This window comes from Salminus brasiliensis, chromosome 10 (genome assembly GCF_030463535.1).
Source record: "Salminus brasiliensis chromosome 10, fSalBra1.hap2, whole genome shotgun sequence".
NCBI lineage: Eukaryota > Metazoa > Chordata > Actinopteri > Characiformes > Bryconidae > Salminus > Salminus brasiliensis.
This window is the reverse complement of record NC_132887.1, coordinates 11109510-11133967: the sequence shown is the minus strand read 5'-3', so window position 1 is coordinate 11133967 and position 24458 is coordinate 11109510. Positions and strand designations below refer to the sequence as shown.

The following is a 24458-nucleotide window of genomic DNA, read 5'->3' as shown; positions in this document are numbered from 1 at the left end:
TCAGATTCAGTTTTATATCTAGCACAAGTAAAATCTTTTCATGTATTTCTTAAGCCATTTTGCTGTTACTGCATCCTTCTACAGATCCAATGCTGTCAAGTAAATATTCGCATACTGCAGTTAATCAAACAAAATGGTTATTGTTTGTTTTCCCAATATTTATATTTTCATTGACTTCTTTGGCAGTTAGTTAAGCCCAACTGTGCCCTCACCTGGACTGACCGGGTATCACAATTAAATGTGAAACCAAACACAGAAATTAAGTTGATCTTTTAATGTCTTTAAACAAGTTTGAGGCTCTCTATCGTGTCTTTAGTTATTCATCTTAAACAATACAGCCTACTCAAATCTGTGACATAGAAATCCTAATAGTTACCACTTTAAAACTAACACCTTACTTTGACTGTTACAAGCAAGTGCCCAAAGACTGTTTGATTTCTGTTCTTATAGTAGGCTCACATTCTGTGTTGGATAATGTTATAATGTCAGATCATTTTCAGATAATTAGACATAGAATACCATATATTCAAAGGATATTAGCAGAATATGTTATTGTATAGGAAGTTAAGTAGTCTTTGTTTTGTAATTGTATTTAAACTGTATGAAAAAAATCTGCATGTAAATCCTATTGTCATGGCAGGTGATAAGTAATGCTTTAGGAGTGTGGGGTTTAGAGCTCATCCTCTTCAACAGCCGCGAGTATCAGCGATTAATGATAGAGCCGGTGTAAGTCTCCCTAAGTGCTTTTATGTGTCACTGTTCTCTTATTAATATTTCCATTGTAGTTACTTTAAATTGTATGAACTAGAATGTTGTCTGTAATTTCAGAAATGAAAAAGCCTTTATATGTAACTACAAGGAGCATTGGTTTACAGTACGGAAACTGGGACAGCAGGTATGATGGCTGAATAATAACAATACTGATTGTATACAAGTATAACCTGAAGCTGATTTTAAAAATAACAGTTAACACCTGAACTGTTTTGAAATGTAATTAAAGTGCTGATTATTTAACAGAAGAGAACTGAAGTGAAATCTCATACTTATTAAATATGTTTTAAGTATCACTTGTCCTTCTTTGTAGTGGTTTAATTTGAACTCACTTTTAACGGGACCAGAACTCATATCAGATACATACCTGGCACTTTTCCTTGCACAACTGCAGCAAGAAGGTAAAGTTGTTATTGAGTAGTATTCGGACTGTTCACACACCTTTTAGCTATAGTTTTCCAAGTATGTTAAAGATGACCTTTAGTTTGTGTGTATTCGTGTCTTGTCTTCAGGTTATTCCATTTTTGTGATTCGGGGGAACTTGCCTGAATGTGAGGCAGACCAGATTTTGCGAATCATGAGAGTGGAGCAGCAGCATCGACCAAAGCTCATTGGAGAGGATGAGGCTCAGACAAGTAGTGGTCAAAGGTGTGGAGTTATTAGCACTGTCCCCATTGTGTCCGTAACACACAACAAACCTATTAATTTTATATTATTCGCTATTCACAGATTATTTATGTTATTAAGCCAAACTTGTGCATCATTAAGAAATAATTTCATTGATTTTCTTTTTATTCTTGTTCATGTTTAAATGTAGTTTATTAGTTAGCCTGTAATCTGACAACAAACCAGTAGTACCAAGTTAGAACATCCCAGCTAGTTGTGCATAGTTGTGTTTATGAAGTATATAGTATAGATTAGTGTCGAAGTTAAGTGTACTCAAATATCCAAGATACGTACCGGTTGTTTTATGAGTGTGGTCACGATGGACACTATTATCCTACAATGCAATGCAAAACTGGTGGATAGCATTGCAAGTGCTGTGGCAACAGCAGCTGAAGAACTTACACAGTGGCATATTTGCATTATTGATTATTAGTCTATATCTCATAGTATTGGTATGTAGTATGCCATTGGGACACAGTTCTTGACCACATTCCTTAGTATTGAGACCCACTACTGCAGGCAGAGAGGCTCTGTAGGTTTGTACTTCATATTGACATTGTGTCTTTGTCCATGTCTTCTTCTGTTTTCCAGAACCTCAGTGCAGCATGCTTTGGAGACTAGGCATGGTATGGAAGAAGGTGTGGTGGATGAGGATGAGGAGGAGCTGAGGAAGGCTTTGGCCTTAAGCAGACAGGATATGGAAGTGGAAGATGAGGAGGCTGACCTTCGCAGAGCCATTCAGCTCAGTATGCAGGGTAAGACATGAACATGGACATTAATTAGAGCATGTAGCAATAATGCTGCTGTTGAATCAGACCTGGTAGTTTATCATGACCATTCTAAAGTCTCAGTGTTACGCTTTACATTAAGCCTCCTTGTTTTACAAACACACAACACATCACAATATGTTCTGTTTTTTTTTGTTAACTATATTTCTCAGTTTCATTTCAGGTGCCTGGTCTTTTTAACAAACAAAATTCAAAAGGGGCACGTTTGACACAAGTTCATTTGATTTCATGATTTTTGCCAAGTCAAACCACAAAGGTTGACATTTGTATGTTTACAAGGTGTGTCTACACTGATAAGCCAGAACAGCCTACTGTGCTGTTAATTCTCAACGCAGCTCATTCTACAAGACCTCAGAAGATTTTATGTGGTATCTGATGCAGATGGATCCTTTAGATTCTGTATGTTATGAGGTCTCACTGCCAAGCATCTTAACAATTTGGCTTTCGTCATAGTCACTAAACTCTTCTGACCTGTCCATTTCTTCCTCATTCCTCATCCATGTCACCTACGAGTTGCCTTCTAACGTGATGTTTTGGGTCATCTGTGTATATAGAAGGTTTCGCCGTTAAAATGGCCAATTTCTGTTTGTCATCTAGTACACTTATTCGTAGCTAGATTAAAAATTTGTGATTTTGCTGACAATACCTACAATGTTGTTGATCCCCTTACTCCAGGAGCTTCTGGAAGCAGCACCCTAATAGGTACTAAAGAGCCTGTAGCTGCCATCACTCCAAGCTCCTCAGAAAGCACTACAGGTGGCGTGGCACAAAACACTCCAAGCGAGAGCCTCACAGCAGAGGAGCTTCGCAGGAGAAGACAGGCATATTTTGACAGGCATGAACACTTTGCCACTATGAAGTTGAATATTAGAAATCTATTTCACCTGTATTGTTTTAACCAGTATTCCCTAACAAATAATTTGTATGTTTTAGCATCTCATAAACATCACAATGTCTTATGTACTGTTGCTGTTCGTCTATATAGGCAGTCTCAACAACAGGCTCAGCCCACATCTTCACCGGACACAAAAGTTGCTGGTAAGGCAGAGTTATGACATTGGATTAGATATACTTTACTGGGTCTAGGAATTTATGTAGTTGACTTACAGTGATAAAGCTGACAAAACAAGCATTTTTATTCCATTAAGTTTTTATTTTTGTCTTGCTTTTTACACCATCAGGTGGAGAGCAGGACACTGGGAATAAACGCAGCCAGTGAGGACACAGTGACCATGGGGATCTATAGCCAGAGCTCTACAGCACCCAACTACTAGCTGCCCCGTCCACCTCAAGCAGCTTCCTTTCTCTCTAAACTGTCTCGGTGTTTGAACGACAGGAAGGACCAGATGACCATTCACCACTAACGCACCACCCTATAGATCCACTCACAAGGCTCTTATATGGAAAGAACTAAATAGACAGACACTTACATGGAAAGTAGTACCATGATCTGCTGTTTAAAGTGGCGTTGTGTGCACCGCTACTTTATTTTTAAGTCCAAGGGAAAAGGGAGGGCTCAGCAGCCCAAAGCAGTTCTCGCTTAAGTCTGTTATGGCCTTTTTACCACAGCGCCTTTAAATATGCTAACATAATTTTCATAATAATGACCGGTTTGTAGTCCTTCAGACTCATGGTGGAAGAGGAGGTTTCTAAATGGTATACATACGCTGTGGTGAGTTGATAGAGGATGTTCTCACAAATGTGTCAACCAGAGGAGAATGGAAAGGAGCCTAAAACCCTTATTTAAAGGGTGCAAGGGTTATTCAGGACCACTAGATGTCTGTGTTTATTGGGCACACCATACCCTGTCTTATCTGTTTTTGCCAGGCATAATTTTAAGAGGGACCCTTTTTTTGTGAATTCTGGTGCAGTACCTTGCTCTCGCTGGGTAATGCTGTAGGTGGTGGTTTAACATGATTGCTTGAAGAAACTCAATACAATCTTTTTCTTGATGAGGGTTTCACTGATATGGGTCCAGTATGACCGTTTGTATCTCATGTGGAGGGGGAAATGAGCTGAGTGAAAAAAAGTATTGTCGAGTCTTATTCTGCTCTGTACAGCTAAAGTTGAATTCTGTTCTAAGATCAGAAAGGAGAGACTACTGCTGTGGTCAGTATTTACACTGCACGGATTCCTAGCTCTCCGTATAACCCAACAGCTACTGCTGTTTACTGTTCAGCAATGTTCCTTAGTCTCTGTATGTGCTTGTGTGTTTGTTTGTGTGCATGTGTGTGTGTACGCACCATGCCCGCATAGATAACACATCTGTTAAGGGATAATCTACATTGGTTGCTAGAATATAAAAGCATGTAAAGTATTGACAGAGCAGTCACACTAAGACTCTACTTAATCACTGTACTTCCAATTTAGTAAAGTAATGATGCTTTACTGAGAGTGTTTACGGGCACCCTTTCACTGGATTTACCAGTGCTGCAAATATCTGAGTGAGGTTGACATGTGCAGCAATCAAGAGAAGGCTTTTCGGGCAGTCACAAAAATGTGTGATGCACATTGGCAGTAAGGAAGTATGCTGTTATGGACATTAAACAGTCAAGCTTTTCACCCACTTTTTAAGTTCATTCATTTTCTTTCTAATAGACTTTTCAGTTTCTTGAGTCATCATTAAAGCAGGTAGTGGATGCTGAAGGCTTTTTTCTTTTCATACATAATCTTGCTCCCAGCTGTTTGCAGTAGAATAAGTGATCTTTTTGCTCACGCACCAATACAAACAATTACCTTTGTAGCTATTGATTTGTTTTGTTTTTGTTTTTTTTACTTCTTAAAATTAAATGATGTTTTTCCCCTGTTGAATTGTGTTTCTTTCTCTCAGAAATTTCACTCTGATTTCAGTCATACGATGCTCTCAGTTACACAAGAGAATTATTTGACTGCTGTGTTGTCTGAGAGACTTTCTGTAAGACTTTGTTTTGCCTACAATAGTGTTGTACATCTGTTTGAATGTTTCCTGGGACTGGACAGGACTGTACTGGCTGCAGAAATATGAATCTTTAATAGATTAGAAAATGAACAGTATTATATGAAGTATTATAAGCATTAAATGATTCAGTCGCTCCATCTGATTTGTTTTGGATTAAACTTGCTTTCTGGACCCTCTCGTGTTTGAACACCCAATTGTTAATAGATAACTCTCAGTGCTCGCTTGCACTTTGTTTCTCCAAACATAGGGAACAGAACAGCCTGAGACAGATTCTTTAGCTGGTGTTTATTGGTAAGTTGAAGAACAACAAAGGAGTAAATGTAGCAAATATATTGCATCTATTGTTTTTTGTGTTTTTCTATCACTGTATTTCAACAAATGTACCTTATTCTTTTGTGTTTTTCTTTGCATGGGTGTTTCTACAGTTTAAAAATTAGTGGGCACTGTATATATTTGTTGCTCGGGTTAAAAAAGGTCATGCTTTAGTTATTTTTGTACGCAATGACTAATTCTACTATGGTAATTCATAGATACCCTGCTATTAATGACCGTAGAACTACAGTCATGTACAGTCAAGTATGCTTTAGTAGTTATTTAGCAGTTTTGTTTATGTTTATGTAGCAAGTTTTGCTACTCTTTAAAGTTAACCTGGTATTTTATCTCTTCAGATCAAACACTGAAAGACAGTGATGGAGGCCAGACTGCTGTTCCTTCTGATTTGCGCTTCCTCCTTCAAGTCTGCTTTCCAAACCCAGGAAGGCCCAGCTCCTAACATCACTGATCTGACCTTTAAAAATATAGACTTTGCCATGAACCTTTATCGTAAGATTTCGAGCCAGCACGACAACAACATTTTCTTCTCTCCACTGAGCGTTTCCACAGCATTCGCCACGCTGTCTCTGGCAGCCAGGAACTCCACACGCAGCCAAATCCTGTCAGGGCTGAATCTGGACACACTAGAACAGAATGGGCAGCCTGAGCTCATTCCACAACTCTTCCAGCACCTCCAGGGGAACATCACCCATGACGGAGCACTGAAACTAGAACAGGGAACAGCACTCTTTGTGGACCTGCATTTCCAAATAGAGAGGGCTTTCAGTGATCAGATCAAGAAGTTCTTTCATGCTGATGTAGAGCATGTGGACTTTGGAAAAGCTAACATTGCTAAGGAGACGATTAATAAGCATGTGAGGAAGAAAACTGGGGACAAGGTGAAGGAGATGGTGGCCAGCATTGAACCACTGACTCAGATGATGCTGATCAATACCATTTTCTTTCAGGGTGAGTAGTAGTTTGCACGCTCCAGATGATCAAACTCATGGCAGTCAAACTGGCTTGTCTAGAATGGCTTGCCTTTGAAGTAGTCTTGAGTTTAGTCTTGTGCAAGAGATGTAAGCTATGTCTGTGTGTAGGGCTGCACAATACATCATGTCTGCATCGCAATCGCAATGTGTGCAAGCACAGTATTTACATCGCAGGATGTGCACAGCCAAAATATATCAAACATGACAAAATTACACACTGTTTATTTTCCGTACCATCTATTATAGGCAAGTAATATCCGCTCAGTAACATTAATTTTACTCCAATCTTGCATACGCAGAGTGCATTATTAATATGCCATGTTGGATCTTTGATGTCTGGTGAAAATGTCCAATGTCTTTTTTCCAATATCTTGCAGCCCTACCTGTGTGTCTAAATGAAATGGTTCTTTTCTGTATCTAGGTGCCTGGGAGAGACCTTTTAACCCAAACAACACTGAAAGCAGTCGGTTTTATGTGGACAAATACAACATTGTCCAGGTGCCCATGATGTTCATTATGGATAAGTTCTACATTGCCAGTGATGACGAGCTTAAGGCAAAGGTGTTGCGCCTACCTTATTTGGGTGGCGCCGCTATGCTTATTGTCCTACCTGACAACAGTGTTGATTACACCGTCATAGATGATGAAATAAATGCTGAGAGGTTTCTTAACTGGATCAAGAACTTGAAAAAAACGTAAGTTTTATACATTGGCATGTTTGTTATATTGTTATTATACTGGTCTTTTGTTGCATTGTGAGTGTTTTTGTAAAATAATAATAAATGATCAGAAATATCTGACCTCAATACACTAATCCTAAATTGTATTATGTTTGTGGACACCCCTTCTTATGAATGCATTCAGCTACTTTAAGTTGCACCTATTAACGTAACAGATATGCAAATGCACTCAATATTGCCTATAGAATAGGAGACTCTGGAGCAGATAAGCATGAACCTATTGGTACCATACCCAATGCCAGGCATTAAGCTGTGGCAGTGAAACTGTGTTTTCTTGGAATGATGGTTGGTGCTCCATCCAATACTTTTGGGATGAGTTGGGGATGAGGTGGGGTGGTGGGGTGGTGCTCAACAGCCTGACCTCACAAACTCTCTGACTCTGGCAGCTGACTGCCATCAAATTCTCACAATGCTCTGGAATCTAGCCTCCCCTGGATAGCAGAGACAGTTACTCCAACAAAAGCAGGATAAACACTTCTTTAATATCCTTGATTTGGGAAGAAACAATAAATGAGTCCCAATACTTTTGTCCATATAGTGTTTGTTCAAGCATTACAGCAGAGTTACTGGATTTTACTATTGCTCTCTTTCGCATTCTTAGGAAACTGGAGGTCTACCTACCCAGATTTAAGATGGAACAGTCATATTCTTTGCACAAGATACTACCAGCCATGGGCATGCAGAATATCTTCACATACTCCGCTAACTTCAAAGGCATGAGCCAGGAACCTGGTCTAAAAGTCTCACAAGTCAGTATGCACTTTTGCCTGATATAATATTGGGGCTTTATTATACCACACTAATACAAAGTACTCATCTGCACAGTTAGGTATTACTACATTACTAACTCAGTGGGTTGGTCTGTAGACCAACATTTTCTCATTCTGATAGCAACAGAACATTCATACAGTCACTGTCACACACAAACCTTGTATCTCCAAAATGGCAGCTTTACATGTGAAGAATATTGTTCTTAACTTTCAATAGAAGTCGATATAAAGAGATTTTATTCCAGGTCATTTTGGAGCATTTCTATTGGTCCATACATTGTGTCAATTTCATGATGGAAAGAACAACTGCCAAAAAGTGGAAAACAGAAAAGAAAATGGAAATACAATATTTTTGCATAACAGTGATGATATTTTCATAGTAGATGTGAATAATTAGTCTGAAGATCCAGGGTTTACCATTTCACCTAGATGGGTTCAGTCTGATATCATATATAACTGACAATCAAATTCAAAGTTTATTTGTCACATACATAGTTATACACAGTAGAACTTGCAGTGAAATGCTTTGATAACTGTCCACTCGTATAAAACAACTTGATATAAGGTAGAATATATAAGATAAGCACAGAATATACAGCTTTGACAAATACAATAACCTAAATGAAGTAAATTAATAGCAATATATACACAAAATATCCACAAAATACGTGCTTCGCTACTTTGTGTAAGCTGTCTTGCTCATTTTTAATTCTTGATTCTGTGTGTTCAGGTTCTGCACAAAGCTGTGATTGAAGTGGATGAGAAAGGCACTGTAGCCGCAGCAGCAACAAGCGTGGGAATCACAGCGTACTCTCTGCCAGCCACCTTCATTGTGAACAGGCCTTTTTTCTTTTTTATATACCATGAAGCAACAAACAGTGTGCTCTTCATGGGCAGAGTGATTGACCCCACAAAGCAATGAATTAGCAGGTGCTGCCATCAATAAATAAGCGCCCTGAATTAGAAACGTTTGTTTTTCAGCTATGACCATGTTCACCTATGTGTTCTAGGTTATTAAATCACTTTTCTTCCAGGTTGTCCGTTGATTATACACCCCCCCCCCCCCCCCCATTTATCTGTAAATTGAATTTTTCAAGGGTGATGTACATTAAGCAGCAAGTAAACAGTCTGTACCTGAAGCTGATGTGTTGGAAGCAGGACAAAAGCATAAGAATTGAAGTCATTTTGCCAAGAATCAAACTGTGATTGCTTCAAGGAGAGGACAACGTGTGAACTGGTGACAGGGTCATAGACCCTAAGGAGCCCAAGGCTCATTGATGTGGTCCATGGAGGCCCCACCTCACAACCTACAGGATAGAAAGGATCTGCTAGTGATGTCTGTGTGCCAGATACCACAGGACGCCATGCTAGCCCTTTGTAGAGTCCCTGTCCTGATGGGTCAGATCTGCAGGCAATATTAGGTAGATTAGGAAATTCAATATGAATTTATAGCATGTAATTAGACTAGTCGTTTTTAAAACAAGGTTTTGTAGTTTTTAGATTTTAGGGTCACAGCAGGGTTCAACCTTTTATTTATCTATCTATCTATCTAAAAAAAAAAAAGAAAAAAAAAAATATATATATATACAGACTATTGTGTTTACGTTTAAAAATAAATAGACTGAGATACATTATAAACTTTTTAGCCACCGGGAGTTAAAATTGAGGTCTGTATGAGAGACGGGTTGGGCTAATGCTAAAGCCTCATGTGAATGTCTAAGGCAGTAATTGATATGGTCATTACAATTTCAACATGTCATGAACCAAAATTAAATATTACTTGTTCAACCTGAAATTTTCATATCAAGAAACGTGGATTAAAAATAAAAACAAAACAAAAAATCCATCGGAGAAGAAGGGGGGATTTTAATACCACAGCAGGTGGAGTTCACAGAGGTATCTGGCAACCCTGTTTGTCGTCACTACAGTAATGGCCGCGTCCTCGTGTTGGGCATGTGTGTGAGGGGCAGTCTTCATCAAACACGCACAACTTTTTAAACAAGGCTGTAAAAATGACTGTGAGTATAACTCTTTGTTTACGCTATGAATTATTTACAGGTATTCAAGCGTTAGCTTATGTTTTTTGAGCAGTAAAGACAGCGGTTAAAGCTGGCGGAGTGATACTGTGTTTAAGAGCTTAGCACTGTGGCGAACACTAGTCTCCCAAATGTGTCTGGTTTTGGGTCAGACTGAGTTAATAAGACTAATAACTGCCGGCAGCTGACATTGACCACTGTACTTTAGTTCTGTTGATTTCACCACAGTGGGTTCGATCAGAAGACCTGCTGTGAGAAGTGTGGTGGGGTTCATTAACAGCAGCAGTCACTCCTACAGTAGACTAGTGCAGTAATGAGGGTCTAATGAAGCAGTTTTAGGATCTTTTAATAGGCAAATCAAATTATTTCACTATTCATTTTCATTATAGACACCAATCAGCTTGGCATGTTGCTAACAGCTTACACACTACTGGTTTATAGCATAGGTAGCCTAAATGTAGACATTTCACCTTGTTTTGTACCTTTTTTGTTGTTTTTTTTTTTTTAGGCTTGAATTATTTTTTAATTTTTAATTTAAGACACCAGTCAGCTTAAGCTAAGCTTAATATTGCTAATGTCTTACAGCTAGGGCTGGGTGATATGGTAAAAAAATATCACAATGCATACTATTTATCATGATACCCATAATTGTAGATAAAATGCATCTGTAGTGATGGATTCTTAAAAATATATTATTATTATTATTATTATTATTATTATTATTATTTAAACATGCTGCACTTCATCCAGTTAAACCAGTATAATTACTCAGTTTTTAACAAAATGTTCTCTAAGCACTAATGATTTCCCTTAATATGCTTAGAAAAGCACAATTTGTATCACAATATTTAAGTTGATCACAGTACAATAAAACTGTCATATTGTCCAGCCTTACTTATAGCTTATGAAGTTTCCTACTTTTACATGCAAAGACCCACCTGTGTTCACTTTTACTATGCTTTTACTGTACCTCATAGTACACTGTTTTTTGGTTTGTTTTGCTGTTTATTTTAATAAAACAATGCAATTTTATTTGTTAAATGGTAAGCAAGCATCACATGAAACACTCTCTCTACCATCCCAGAAGATCTTAATACTATGAGGCTTTTGTGAAACTGAGCTGGGATCAATTTGCTGCTCTGAGTCTAATCACCCTTACTTAGTGAGCCCGCACACACACAAACATGGAGGCATTGGGAGCGTGGCAAACAGATTTACAGGTGGAACGTGTGCTTATAACATTTGGTTATACACTCTATTCGTCTGTCTTCCATACCTATAGGCGAGGCGTTCTTGTGTATTTTTGGACTGCATGCACTGAACTGTAATGCTCGTACCATTACATTTATAGATGGGCTTCTAAAATCTTGTGCACAACAGTGATTTCGTAATATTGTACATGGAAGAGTCCCCCTGCACCCTCAGCTCCCAACACACCAGATATAACTAATGATGTTTGTAATAGACTCTTATTGAGATATGAAGGTATTGAAAACACTACCAGGAGCAGTACTCCAGGACCAGGATTAAAAACTACTGGTACATAGGTAGCCTACATTTAGGACATTTCACATTGTTTTGTACCTGACTTGTTTTTTCAGCTTCAGATCTGCTTGATATCTTGTTATCTTGTTTTTCTAGGGAAAAAAGATGAAGACCAAAACTTTGTCAAAGAAGCGCCCAGGGTCTGGTAAAAAACGAGGGATCCTTGTAAAGGGCCAATGGAAGACTGTGAAGATAGATCCCAGCATTTTTGCTGATGAGGCCATGGGAGAAGTCGTTGTCTTTGAAGAACTTACAGATTATTCCTTGATTGAATCCAAAAAGACAGCGGCTGTGTCCCAGTTGCTACAGGAGTCCGTGGGGAAAAAGAAAAAGAGGAATAACAAGAGAAAAGCCAGAGAAATGGATGAAGAAGAACCTTTAGAGGAAGAAATTGCGGAGCAGTCATCTGAAGACGATGCTGAACAAGTGGCTATTGTGGAGAAACCGGCAAAAAAGCGGAAAAAGAAAAAGAAGAAATCCAAGGGTAATGCTGCAAACCTTGAGATGAATCAGCTGAACAAAGAAGATTGTACAGAGAGTCCAGACGCTTTAGAAAGTTTCTCCAGTCTGCCTAAAGAAGGAGAGGATCAGACGCAAGAACACACTGAAGAAAGTTCAATTACAATATTGAAGTCTAAAAATAAGAAGAAAACAAAGAAACAACAGAAATCAGCTGTGAAAGAAACAGATTCCCAAGTAAACCCTGTTGGTAAATCTAAAGGAAAAGCCAAGAACTGGACAGATGCAGCCCTCTCAAACTCAGCAGGTCAGGATACAGATGTATCCGCATGGAAAGACCTGTTTGTTCCTGAACCTGTTTTGAAGGCGCTGAGTAAACTTGGATTTTCTGCACCCACCCCAATTCAAGCTCTTGCTCTTCCTCCTGCCATTCGAGATCACCTGGATATTCTGGGTGCAGCCGAAACAGGTAAAATTACCTTTTGTAAAACACGAATTGTGAGCAGTGTTTGTTTTATACAGCATAGTTTAATGGCCTACATAATGGTGACCAGTTGTTACTGCACCATTAGTTTGTGCAAAGGTTAGGTAACAGACAGTCCAAAGTATCATCGATCAGCCCTAACATTAATACCACCTGCCTAATATTGAGTAGGACTGTAAGGTCTCTATGGATCACATCAGTGAGCCTTAGGTGCCCATGACTCCTTTCATGCCCTTTTTTATTGGTTGTCCTTTCTTAATCCACTTTTGGTGTACTTTCCACTGCATACCAGTAAAGCAAGACTTGCCTGATATATGATGCTATGGAGATATGGAGATGCTCTGACTCAGTCATCTAGCTAACACAATTTAGTTATTGTGCCTCGGATTCTTATGCTTGCCTAATTTTCCTACTTTTAACACCTCACACTAAGATAAACTTAAACCTGTAAAAAATCCTGGTGATAACGAATAACACAAAAAAAGATGACCATGACCATAGGTTTTTAAAACTAGATACTAAAGATTTATTTAACAAATCACCACCACCTTCAAAATGTGGCCAAAACACTTTAACTGTTATAAACTGTTTAGTATCAAACTGGGCTGAATGGCATTATTTCTCATTATCTTGAGAAATCACATTGTCACAGTGTCCTTTCCTAATGCCTTTACATACATATAGACTTAAGACTTGACTTGCAACTTGTCTCGAATGACTCTCAACTCAACTTGGACTCGCCAAAAAATAATGTGAACAATAAGTGTCTTTCCATTATCATTATCGTCTTTCCACACAGGTATGGTGTGTGAAAGTTACACACAGCCTGTCTAGTCCCTGTAGAGAAGTACTACCAATAGAATGGGACACTCTGGAGCAGATGCGTATAAACCTATTGTCATCATGCCTAATGCCAAGTATGGGCTAGAGGGGTATAAAGCCCCCAGCACAAAAATATGGAGCAGTGGAACAACTGTGTTCTCTGGAATGAGGGTGCTTCATCCTGACCTCACTAATGGTCTTGAACAAATCCTTAAAGCAGTGCTCCAAAATCTAGAAGAAGGCCTTTCCTGGACAGTAGAGACGGTTACTCCAGCTAAAGCAGATCTCTTGAGTTGGACTTGTATTTAATGACTTGTGAACATATCTGCTTCAAAACACTGATGAACTATTTGTCTCTAATTGTTTTTGGCTGTTCACTCTTGGCAGATAATTAATTAATTGATTGACTGACATTAATTGACATTGTGGTACCATAATTATGCCATATCACACACTCCTGGTTTGGCACAATTTAAAGAAGGAAGTACACTGATACAGTATCAAACACAGGACTGTTGTCTTTTAGAATGTTCTGTGTGGTTTAGCTGTAATGGGCACATTCTCTCACTATTCCACTCTGTTCATTGTTTAACCCTGTGATAAAGATTGTAAGGTTTCTAATAATTAAACATTCACTTTAATTAATGTAAATCTCTTGCTTTGCAGGAAGTGGGAAGACGTTGTCTTTTGGAATCCCAATGATTCACACAATATTAGAGTGGAAGAAATCCATCCACTCTAAGAATGCAGAAGGGAAATCGAACACCAGTCTAGCCACTGAGAAGAGCACAGAGTCTGGATTAGACCAGGAAGATGAGGAGGTAACTGACAGTGAAAAAGAGTCCAGAGCACAAGAGGGTGGTGAAGTGGATGAAGATGAGGGGATCACATTGGGGGCAACAGAGGATGGAGATGGAAATGATGATGATGATGACCAGCAAAGTCAAGATGATGGCTTGGCAACAAATGATGAAAGCATTGTTCAAGGCTGGGACATTGAAGCAAAGAGGGCTGAGAAAGAAGGGGAAAGTGAGAAAAGGCCCCTGCTTGGACTTGTTCTCACCCCTACCAGAGAACTAGCTGTTCAAGTCAAGCATCATATTGATGCTGTTGCACAGTTCACAGGTCAGTGTTATTATTGTGGAAGTTAGTTAATGTGCTTATCGAAGGGTTTAATTGATTGCATCAGAACTGCACTCATGGTGATGTCTTTTAACAGGTATAAAAACTGCTATTCTTGTGGGTGGCATGGCACAGCAGAAGCAAGACAGGGTGTTAAAGCGCAGACCAGAGATAGTAATAGCAACACCAGGCCGGTTGTGGGAGATGATTCAGGACAAGCACCCCCATTTGCGGAATCTGAGACAGCTCAGGTAATTTGTGATGCTATGCTCCCCTTACCTGGTACACTGATTAATGAAAAAGATATCTTTATTTTCACCATTTACTGTTTTCATATTTTATTGTCTATTACACTTCTGTGGATATTTTTGCATTAATCATACTGGAGAGAAATGTAACCTCTATTAATAGTGTTCCACTATTGATTTGCTCAGGTCTCTGGTCATTGATGAAGCTGACCGCATGGTGGAGAAAGGCCATTTTGCAGAGCTCGAGAAATTGTTGGAAATGCTCAGCACGTCCCAGTTCAACCCAAAGAGGCAGACGTTTGTGTTCTCCGCCACACTGACCATGGTCCACAGCCTTCCTACCCGCCTGGTGCGGAAGAAGGGAAAACAGCTGGAGCAGCGCAGCAAGCTGGAGATCCTCATGGAGAAAGTGGGAATCAAAAACAAGCCCAAAATCATCGACCTCACCCGTAAAGAGGCCACAGTGGAGACGCTGACGGAGACCAGAATCCACTGTGAGAAGGACGAGAAAGATTTTTATCTCTACTACTTTCTTCTGCAGTACCCTGGGCGCACAATGGTGTTTGCCAACAGCATTGACTGCATAAAGCGCCTCACTTCACTATTGACTATTTTGGATTGTAACCCACTGCCACTGCATGCCAATATGCACCAGAAACAGAGACTGAAAAATCTGGAGAGATTTGCAGAGAGGGAGAGGTAAAGGACGAACAAGCAGTTACACGTCTACTACATTTTAATGCCCAGTTTAAAGATTGGCTTTTCACCTCTGCCTTCTCATCTTTCACCAGTTGTATCCTCCTCACCACGGATGTTGCGGCTCGGGGGCTTGACATTCCAGATGTTCAGCATGTCATCCACTATCAGGTCATTTAGGAACATTTTACATAGTTGTTTTGTATCTTTTTATTACTTAAATAAATGTATTGATTCATACGTTATATTTTGTAATAGGTTCCAAGGACATCTGAGACCTATGTCCATCGTAGTGGACGTACCGCTCGTGCAGCTAAGGAGGGTCTCAGTTTGCTCCTGATTGGGCCAGATGATATGATTAACTTTAAGAAGATCTACAGGACTCTGGGGAAAGATGAGGATCTTCCCATGTTTCCTATTCAGATCAAGTGCATGGCTGCAATTAAGGTATGGAGAATAATGGAAGTTGTAAGGGAAATAGCATACTGTGTAGTTAATAGGCTTCATATGATCCAGAAGAGTCCAAGTTTGCTTCAGCTAACTTAACTGGGGTGGGGGGTGTTATTTTGTGACCATTTCTGCAGGAACGTGTCAAAGTGGCCAGGAACATAGAGAAAATTGAATATCACAACAGCCGAGCGAAGCAGCACAATTCTTGGTTGAGACAGGCAGCAGAGGAAATGGATATAGACGTAGATGATGACTTGTTCATGGGTTTGTATTTATATATAAAAAGTAGCCCTACAACAGGGTTCCTTGTTCTTGTTCCTGGGACTCCACACTGCATATTTTTGTGTTTACTTTCTTTAGCACATCAGTTAACTAATGACAAGCCTCTCCTGATCTGTTTTAAAGTAGGGGAAACAAATGTGCATGAGCATGGGGTCCCTAGAACGGGGATTAAGAGCCCCCTGTTTTACACTGTTGTGTTCCATTTGCATATGTAGGAACTAATTACTATTAAGAAGTAAATTGATTTGTGCTCTCTCAGGAGGTGGCAGGGACGATAAAGATGACAGGGACCAACAGAAGCTGGTGAAAGGCTTGAAGAAACACCTGAAGCACCTGCTCACCCAACCAGTCTTCAAACCCCACATGCAGACAAAGTACCCGACCCAGATGGGCAAGCTGCAGCTGCCGGAGCTGCCATTGGCCAGTGAAACAGCACTAATCAGTGTGACCAATCAACAACGTAAACAGAAACAGCAGCAGAAGCGTAACGGGAACCCCTGAAAGTTGTAACATTACTTTAAAGAAAATTGCATATAAAGGATTTGTGTAAAAAAGAATCAGAAAAAGAAAACCAGTCTTTATACTTTGTTCAGTGTAGAGAAAATGTGATTAGTAAACCATTATGCTCACTGTTTTGGAAATTAAACTCAAGCTTATTTATATAAAACACTGATAAGAGCACTGCCTCTTGCTCATAGGCTGTAAAAGTTGGCATAAATGTACTTTTGGTCCAAGCCTCAATTTTCAGTGTTCTCTGTGCTTGTAGAGAATGTCATAGTGCGATGTCTTGTACAGGAGGTATATGGAACATTCGGATCCCTCTGGAATGGCGTGGTACACGAGTTGGCCGTCACTGCTGTCCATAGAGATGATACACAGACTAGTGTCCAGCGCCTCAGACAAAGCCAGGATCTCCACATGGTCACACTCCATTGCCATGGCCTCTACTTCCTAAGAAACCAAACAGTCAGGGTGGATGTCCCAATGCTTCAAAGGCTGAAAAGGCTTCTCTACTTGTTTTTTTAATACATGGTAAAGATTCAGATATAACTGACCTGAGTACAGTAAGCTTTGAGGTTGGGGGCCTCCACAAAGTGCTGGAAGAAATCTGCATGGTTCTGCAAGTGAGCTGAGGTGAGCAGCCTCAGGTACTTCACCATGCTGTCTGAGGTAGCCTGATCATTGAAAAACCCCAAGAGTGCTCCTTCGCGGTCATCTGCTTCAAGCTGATCCAGTACACTGAGAAACTGGAACAATGCCATGCGTTTAGCTCATGCTGTAGCATAGTAGTTACATTTGTCTACCTAATCATGCAGAAATTGTTACTCACAGTGCTGAGGAGCTCTTTAAATTCACTTTCATCAAACCCTGCTGTAAGTAGGTCTTCGTGACTTCTTATCAGTTTATCCTTAACTCTTAAAATACAGAGCAAATTTTAGACGTAAAGCCACATGAGTGCCCAGGTTGAACAGATGTGCCATGAGAAAGCAGGGAAAACAGCTGTAGTGCATCTACCTCTTCATAGAACTTCCATTGTGCATCAGTGTTTCTACGAGTCTGAAGCACAGAGCCCTGTAAAAACAATTCCCATCTCCTTTCACTTTGCGAATGAATCCAAACTGGTGGCTTATGTCCTACATAAAAGAAAGCAAAGTGGTTGACACAGAACAAGGATCATCCTCTACCTGTCCTTGCCCTCTATGTGGACTCATGACAGATGTGATATGTCCAGCAATTACATTTAGGACACAAAATACTCCATGACTACTGGAATACAGTACACTGGAATTTTTTTGTACTCATTTTTCTACTGATTTCTACATTTTGTGTGGCCAAAATACTACATTTTGTAGACATGATTCAGTGACTAAGACTCACTTTTTATGTAACGCAATGAGACTGAGCAGATTTCTTCTCAGAAAGTGAGTGCAGGGAACATGAGCCAAAGGATATTTAGCAGAGGTCATATATGGACACATACCTGGTATTTCGCTTCCTCTGACTGCTCCAGTATCTGAGCTGAAACTGCCTCTTTGCCTGAGACTAACTTGGACTCGTCCATCTACAACACAGAGGGAGAGCAAGCTCTGCACCTTTGCTTTTATATCTGGATCACCTGGTTAAACCCTAAACGCATTCGTGTTCTCGACACCCGTAAAAAACAAAAGAGGCTGTCAACTGAGCTACAGGATTTAGCTTATTCGCCCTACCTTATTCGATCCCCTCGGCGACGTGAGCTGCGTTAGTGGACAGCACGCAGGCTGTGGTCCGTGTTTTCAGGTTGATCCAGGCTGAACATGTCGAAGCGTCCAGTCTCCCGCCACGCGACGTTCCAAACAGCTGGTTAGATTAAAAAAGCGGCGCGAGCTGCGTTCGAGAACCCGTTCGCGTGAAGGTAGTAATTGTTGTCACAGTTACCGGACGTATGGAACAACCACGTGCCTTCCGTTTAAAGGGACAAGGGGTGCGAAAGCGAAAGTGGCTGAAGTTCGAGATAAGCATCTGTACGTTATCTGTGTTAAATAAAACCAGTAAAGAGTAAAAGATGAATTCTTCAGGTCTAAATGTAAACGCTGGTCCTGTTCTAATCGTTTTAACATGGGTACTCCACGTTATGCACCGGAAGGGGGTGCTAAACTTCAGCTTCCAGTTTACAGCTTCAGTAATAACATTCCCATTTCTGTCTACCAAGAACGCCGGGCTGTTGAGGCCTCTGTCCATTTTACCCCCGTTTTCTACACACGTGTGTCCGACCAAACACCATACAGACACTCAAGATGATCATTCTAGGTCGAAATCTGTGTACATTACTGGTTTTACTGGGACACGTTAACTAACCAGCAAAATCAGCAGACCTCAATCCCAATCTCTAGCTGAAATGTGCATGAAGTGCAAGGCAGAGGGGGCTAAAACACACAGGGATGTGTATCTCCAGAGACTGGTGTAATCCTTAAATGACAGGACTGGTGCTGTTAAGACAAGCAGACACGTAACCACATAACATGTAAACTGTGTGGTTGGTGTAGCAAAGTGTGTAACAACACCATCTTCCCTGTGGTGGACAAGGGTGCAGTTTCCAAGCCAGATAAGTACAGTACACAACACCACTAATAACCGTCTATGGGCAAGACTCCTAACCCTCACATTCTCCTACCTGTGCAACATGATCCCAATGTAAGTTACTCTGGATAAGAGCATCAGCCAAATGTCAGCAATGTAAATTATGATGCATGTGACGGTGACTTTGTCCATTGAGGAATTGAATCCCCATCAATATGATATTCAAATATAAATGCGAATTAATTGGGGTTTTATGTGGTTAATGTGGTGTAATGTCCTTGGGCAAGACATCTGGCACTACATCTGCCTACCCTTGTAACATGATTCAAATGTAGGTTACTCTGGATTAGAGCGTCAGTCAAATGCCAGAAATGTCCATTATGATGAATCTGACTGTATTTCGTTCAGTGAGCTTGAGGAATTGAATCCCCATCAATCGGATTTCCACATCTAAATTCAAATCAAATGTTTTCATTGTAAATCATATTGTATGTTGAAATGCATACAGTTCCACTTCCCAACACTTTCAGTCTCCTTTTAATTCACGTCAACAGTCTCTAATTAATAATCACAAACATAATTTTCATTGCATTGTTTTGGATGAGCTGAGCAGTTTACTCCCTCCACTGGTCTTGCTGGTACTCTTTAGATGGACTTTGCTGGAGGTGTTTCTTTTCAAGGCTGATCCAGTCCTCCTTCTGTCTGCACTCCCCTTTGTGAGCTCTGAGCCGGAATTTGTCAGCCGCATCGCTCTCCTCTCTGTATCTGCCTTATCCAGAATGAACTCCTGCAGAAATCGTCACAAGCCTGTTAAACATGAATCAGCCCTTCACTGTGGTCTGTAGGACACACATAATCTGTTATATTTTTGCACAATATTTTGATCATGTGAATATTACCTTTATCATATCCATTATTGTCAGCATATTCATATCTTCTAATGAGCCATAGTGTTGCAGGTGGCACTGCTGCCCAAGATTTTTCACTGCTATCATAAGACTCCCAATCTCCTCAGCCTAACACAAAAGCATGAACAGCTTCACTTGAGTCCCTGACTGTCAAAAAAGTATCCAGACTTCTCTTTAAATGAGTGAATTCCACAGTCCTACTCTGCAATCATTGCCGACACACACACACACATACACACAGCAAAATGTTTATAGAAAAGCAGTGACAATAAAACAAGACACTGTCACCAAGCACTGACTAGAGGGTATAACGCCTCCTAGCACTGAGCAATAGAGCGGTACGCCTCTGGAATGAGTTGGTGTGGCAATTCTGAGCCAGAAAAAAACATGCAACATCAGTACCTGACCTGTTTGCTTGCGACTGAATGCAGTCAACATCTCACAGCAATGTTTTAACCCCCTTGAACCCTAGACTTTTAGATTTAATTTTAACACTATCTACAACCATTATCTATGAATTATTATGAATAATTATTAAATACCTACTATGCATTATTTAGTAACTACAATGAATCATTCAGTACCTACCATGAATTATTCTGTGTCTACTAATTCTCTGTCTACTATCCAGTACCTGTTAATTATTTAGTATCCACTATGGAATATTCAGTATTGATTATGAATTATTCATTAATCACTATGAATTATCTAGTAAGTAAATATTATGGTTGAAATTACATATTTTGTTAATAGGCCCACATACATGTCTTAAGGGGTCAAGGGGTTAACATCTAGCATAAAGTCTTCCTGGTGGAGTAGAAACTGCAGTAAAAGGGGCAGTCTCCTTATTAATGCCCTGGATATCAGATATCACACTGATTGAGCCGGTCTTGATCAACACTGGACATGTAGACACACGCTTTTGTAGACAACAGCATTCGGAAATCAGACCTGGTCTCGAGACTGGCCCTGGTGAATCTGAAGGGTCATTTCCAGTTGTTTATTGTTCTCTTTGATTTGGTCCCATTGGGTCTGCAGTTCTGACAACTCCTTATTCATCATCTGTTTCAGCCAACAAAAAAAGTACAGATACATTTGGCTGAGGCCATCACTGTCGAGACACAAGAAGGTTTAATACTATATAGCACAGTATTTGCACCAGATATAACCTCCTCTAATGTGTAATGAAATAGCAGTGCCTATTTAACTGTTTATTATGATTATTATTGTTGTTGTTTTATGTGCAACTCTGCTATGTGTATGCAGTGTACCAGTTTGGTTGTGTTGTGGTCCTGTTTGAGCGAGTCCAGGTTGCGTTGGCCCTGTTCAAGTTCCTCTGACAAGCTGGCCAGGCGCTGCACCAGGTCCTGCTGGGTGATGGACAGAGTCTCATGGCGTCTGATGATGGGCATCGCCAAAGAGTCAGCTCCATTTTCTACATAATCTGCACATAACAATGACAAATGCAAATCTCATGTTCAGGAAAAGCTAAAGAACATGTCATGATCGAAATTACTAGTTTATGTATTTGTAATATCTTACATAGATTTTTAATAATGATTAATGATTAATAATAATCAAATTTAAAATACAGAACAGATACAGAAGTTTTCTCTTACTCTCTGGAAGTAAGTCTAGAATCTTCATCAGATAGTCTTCATACATCTTATATTTATCAACCCTTTGTTTCAGATATTGATGTCTGTGGATAAATATGCAGTTAAACATTAGTTTTATGATATTTGACGGTTTATCTTACAATCTACATGATAAAAACTCTCCCTTACCTGACAAGACAATCCCTTACCTCATTTGAAGCTGATCGAGATACACAGACAGTTCAGATTTCTCTTTCTCCCTCAGCTCATTTTGTTTGCTCTCCACCTGGTATTTCTTCAAAGCACGACGTCGTTTCACCTCATTTTCCTCCACAAACTTCTCGAATTTAGCTGCCCTTTCTTTCGTCTGAAGGACAGAGAAGCTCAGGCTGCATTCAAGATAACAATTAACATTTTCATGTTGATTTCCACTGTGTAACTTTCTGACTCGGCACAGAGTGTTGTTCAGGGTTACTGTGATTGACAGCTTTGATAAGCTACAGGGAAATTGTTTGAAATTTCACTGGAACAGTGTCACTGATGTCATGTGACACTGAGCATGTTATCAGATAAACCAAACAATCGGACGGCAAAATGTGAAGAGGAAAACAGAAATCTTTAAGTCTTCTACCTACTTCTTGCTGTTTGAGCAAAAGTTCTGCCCTCCTCTGCTCCAGAATCTGCATGCGACCTTGGAACTCCAGCTGTTTCTGCTTTAACTGCTTATTCACCTCATCCACCTGCACCTGCTTCTTCAGCAATAGAGTTCTCTGAAGAGTGTTGACACCGGTGTCCAATATTCTGCTGGATGGCTGCAGAATGATTAACGAAAGCACTCAAAGTAAGCGTATAAGTTTTCAATAGGAAAATCGTTTGACCCAAAACTGTCATCCACATAGCAGAAACTTACAGTATGAAAGAAAAGTGCAGAAAGACCAATGCACCAACTGCAGTCATTATGTTGCAGTCATTATAGGACATATAAAAAAAACTATTATGTTAAAGGCAAATACACTTACCTCTGTTATGACAGGAATGTGATTGACATTCTCCGCATGCTCTTTGTCATAAAGACTACAGGGGAAAAAAGCATTTATGCAAATCAGCCACATGCATTCCTGTGGTTGTTAAAACGCAGGCCTGACCTTTACTAGCGATGCTATGTGACACTAAGTGTACTTTTCCAGTGTGTCTCAACCCTCTCTGTCCTGAAGGCACCCTACCCTGCACACACACCTAATGCTACTAATCAATTAACAGCTCAATTAATCAAATAACAAGTGCTTTCAGAGGTGCAGTGGGTGCAGTGTTCAAGCAGGGAACTCACCACAATGTGAAGGACAGGGTGCCCCCAGGGCCAGGGTTGGGAAAGACTGTACAATTCAACCAGGGCCAAGGTTTAACACAAAGCATATCATCACAAAACCTTGATTATTCTTTTTCTGACATAATTAATCTGACCGTCTTTTTATCCTATAAAGTTTTAATAATGTTTTTTGGTGTGACGGCAATGATGTGTGTTAAAAACATCAAAGCTGGCAGAGCTGATGTTTAGTGTGGTGCTGGCTCTTCCAGCCCATGTCAGTACTCTGTATAAACTATAAACTGTATCACTGTGGGCAGTGGTGGCTCAGCGGTTAGAGCTCCGCTGTCGATAACAGGGTTGTGGGTTCGATTCCCGGGCTCGGCAAGCTGCCACTGTTGGGCCCTTGAGCAAGGCCCTTTACCCTCTCTGCTCCCCGGGCGCTGGAGTTGGCTGCCCACCGCTCTGGGTGTGTGTGTGTGTGTACTCACTGCCCCTGTGTGTGTGTGTGAGTGTGTGTTCACTACCAGATGGGTTAAATGCGGAGGACACATTTCGCTGTACAGTGTACACTGACAAATACATGCACCTTTACCTTTTTACCTTTACCTTTATGGGAGCTAGCTTGTTAACTACTCTGCCTATTTGCACTATGACTATTTGCACACCTGTACAGATGTTCTTTTCTGTAAATATATTTTTTTAGCTCTTTGTTACCTTTAGTACTTTTTACTTTTTGAATTTATCCCCTACACTATTTATTGTTTAGTGTCATTTTCCTTTAGTGTAAGACTGTGTTCTGCGTTTTTTGTTACTTGTCATACGTGTTGCTCTCACCAAGACAAATTCCTTGTATGTGTAACATACTTGGTGAAATAAAGAGATTCTGATTCTGATTCTGATTCTGAACTAGTGCTAGCTCATAGCTGCTGCGTTTATTTGGGGCTTATAAGGCCAGGATGCTCTAAAGCACTTCTTTTGTTGCAGAATTTGTACTTTTGTAACAGTTGAGGCTCAAATTAACTGAAAATGAACACAAGGCATCTTTTCAGACGTCTTGTTTTATAAGAGTATCTAAAAGAGGATTGCTTTAACGTATCGAAACGGATCCAATTAAGCATTAATTAATAATTCATCATTACTATATGTCTTCTTAAGGAGCTGTGAAGTCGTACCTGACGTCCTCCGCCTGCGTTACAAACACATTTCTCCACCTGTTTTCCACTTTCAGCTGCAGACGGGGGTCATCCTTATTCAAAACAGGGACAGACGCCGTGGCCATTTTCGGATATGCAGCCAGGCTCCGTCCTCGGAATGCTAAACCGGAGGGGGAAAGGTCCGCGGTGTGAGTCCTCTTGTAGATCTGTTACATGTGTCCCCTGCGCTCCAGCAACAGCTCTCCGCTCAGCTCCTTCCGGATTGTGTGTTCGTGTTACCGGGTAACCGCAGCACGCACACACAGGCACGC

General features: G+C 40.2%; 5 protein-coding genes across 5 annotated transcripts in view; 3 read left to right on the top strand and 2 right to left on the bottom strand.

The window, feature by feature from the left end:
• atxn3 (ataxin 3) overlaps nucleotides 1-5031 on the top strand; it is a 7024-nt gene extending 1993 nt beyond the window's left edge. Inside the window, exons 4-11 of the mRNA XM_072690308.1 lie at nucleotides 641-726; nucleotides 829-895; nucleotides 1085-1172; nucleotides 1284-1419; nucleotides 2029-2192; nucleotides 2901-3060; nucleotides 3211-3263; nucleotides 3407-5031. Of these exons, the coding sequence (XP_072546409.1) occupies nucleotides 641-726; nucleotides 829-895; nucleotides 1085-1172; nucleotides 1284-1419; nucleotides 2029-2192; nucleotides 2901-3060; nucleotides 3211-3263; nucleotides 3407-3444 (792 nt within the window). The 3' untranslated portion in view covers nucleotides 3445-5031. The remainder of the gene's footprint in view (nucleotides 1-640; nucleotides 727-828; nucleotides 896-1084; nucleotides 1173-1283; nucleotides 1420-2028; nucleotides 2193-2900; nucleotides 3061-3210; nucleotides 3264-3406) is intronic.
• An 868-nt stretch (nucleotides 5032-5899) lies between these two features.
• On the top strand, nucleotides 5900-9004 carry serpina10b (serpin peptidase inhibitor, clade A (alpha-1 antiproteinase, antitrypsin), member 10b). The gene is made up of 4 exons (XM_072690307.1): nucleotides 5900-6444; nucleotides 6889-7162; nucleotides 7809-7956; nucleotides 8708-9004. The coding sequence occupies exons 1-4, from the start codon at nucleotides 5973-5975 to the stop codon at nucleotides 8897-8899; spliced, it is 1086 nt and encodes a 361-aa protein (XP_072546408.1). The 5' UTR covers nucleotides 5900-5972; the 3' UTR covers nucleotides 8900-9004.
• An 883-nt stretch (nucleotides 9005-9887) lies between these two features.
• Nucleotides 9888-16851, top strand: ddx24 (DEAD (Asp-Glu-Ala-Asp) box helicase 24). The gene is made up of 9 exons (XM_072689204.1): nucleotides 9888-9995; nucleotides 11655-12486; nucleotides 13990-14448; nucleotides 14543-14696; nucleotides 14880-15392; nucleotides 15485-15560; nucleotides 15648-15836; nucleotides 15974-16103; nucleotides 16381-16851. Exons 1-9 carry the CDS (start codon nucleotides 9990-9992, stop codon nucleotides 16620-16622), a joined length of 2601 nt encoding a protein of 866 aa, XP_072545305.1. The 5' UTR covers nucleotides 9888-9989; the 3' UTR covers nucleotides 16623-16851.
• Nucleotides 16678-19135, bottom strand: LOC140564099 (ubiquitin thioesterase OTUB2-like). Its single transcript, XM_072689206.1, has 6 exons — nucleotides 18332-19135; nucleotides 18103-18183; nucleotides 17637-17755; nucleotides 17452-17536; nucleotides 17177-17368; nucleotides 16678-17072 (listed from the first exon to the last, which is right to left on the bottom strand). The coding sequence occupies exons 2-6, from the start codon at nucleotides 18181-18183 to the stop codon at nucleotides 16866-16868; spliced, it is 684 nt and encodes a 227-aa protein (XP_072545307.1). The 5' UTR covers nucleotides 18332-19135; the 3' UTR covers nucleotides 16678-16865.
• Nucleotides 19136-19702: 567 nt separating this feature from the next.
• Nucleotides 19703-24458, bottom strand: ccdc197 (coiled-coil domain containing 197). Its single transcript, XM_072689205.1, has 9 exons — nucleotides 24166-24458; nucleotides 22707-22761; nucleotides 22323-22499; nucleotides 21897-22054; nucleotides 21709-21791; nucleotides 21361-21533; nucleotides 21041-21151; nucleotides 20081-20197; nucleotides 19703-19968 (listed from the first exon to the last, which is right to left on the bottom strand). Exons 1-9 carry the CDS (start codon nucleotides 24270-24272, stop codon nucleotides 19765-19767), a joined length of 1185 nt encoding a protein of 394 aa, XP_072545306.1. The 5' UTR covers nucleotides 24273-24458; the 3' UTR covers nucleotides 19703-19764.

Bases quoted from the DNA above. Each gene is read 5' to 3' on its own strand.
- LOC140564099 (XM_072689206.1), bottom strand. From the start codon at position 18,183: ATGGACGAGTCCAAGTTAGTCTCAGGCAAAGAGGCAGTTTCAGCTCAG. The intron at 17,756-18,102 runs GTATGTGTCCAT...TCTTTTATGTAG, and splicing joins CAGAGGAAGCGAAATACCAG to GACATAAGCCACCAGTTTGG. The intron at 17,369-17,451 runs GTGAGTAACAAT...GCATTGTTCCAG, and splicing joins TTAAAGAGCTCCTCAGCACT to TTTCTCAGTGTACTGGATCA.
- serpina10b (XM_072690307.1), top strand. From the start codon at position 5,973: ATGAACCTTTATCGTAAGATTTCGAGCCAGCACGACAACAACATTTTC. The intron at 6,445-6,888 runs GTGAGTAGTAGT...TTCTGTATCTAG, and splicing joins CAATACCATTTTCTTTCAGG to GTGCCTGGGAGAGACCTTTT. The intron at 7,163-7,808 runs GTAAGTTTTATA...TCGCATTCTTAG, and splicing joins ATCAAGAACTTGAAAAAAAC to GAAACTGGAGGTCTACCTAC.
- ddx24 (XM_072689204.1), top strand. The intron at 15,561-15,647 runs GTCATTTAGGAA...ATTTTGTAATAG, and splicing joins AGCATGTCATCCACTATCAG to GTTCCAAGGACATCTGAGAC. The intron at 15,837-15,973 runs GTATGGAGAATA...CCATTTCTGCAG, and splicing joins AGTGCATGGCTGCAATTAAG to GAACGTGTCAAAGTGGCCAG.
- ccdc197 (XM_072689205.1), bottom strand. From the start codon at position 24,272: ATGGCCACGGCGTCTGTCCCTGTTTTGAATAAGGATGACCCCCGTCTG. The intron at 22,055-22,322 runs GTAGGTAGAAGA...TCTGTCCTTCAG, and splicing joins TTTTGCTCAAACAGCAAGAA to ACGAAAGAAAGGGCAGCTAA. The intron at 21,534-21,708 runs GTAAGAGAAAAC...TGTTATGTGCAG, and splicing joins TCTAGACTTACTTCCAGAGA to ATTATGTAGAAAATGGAGCT.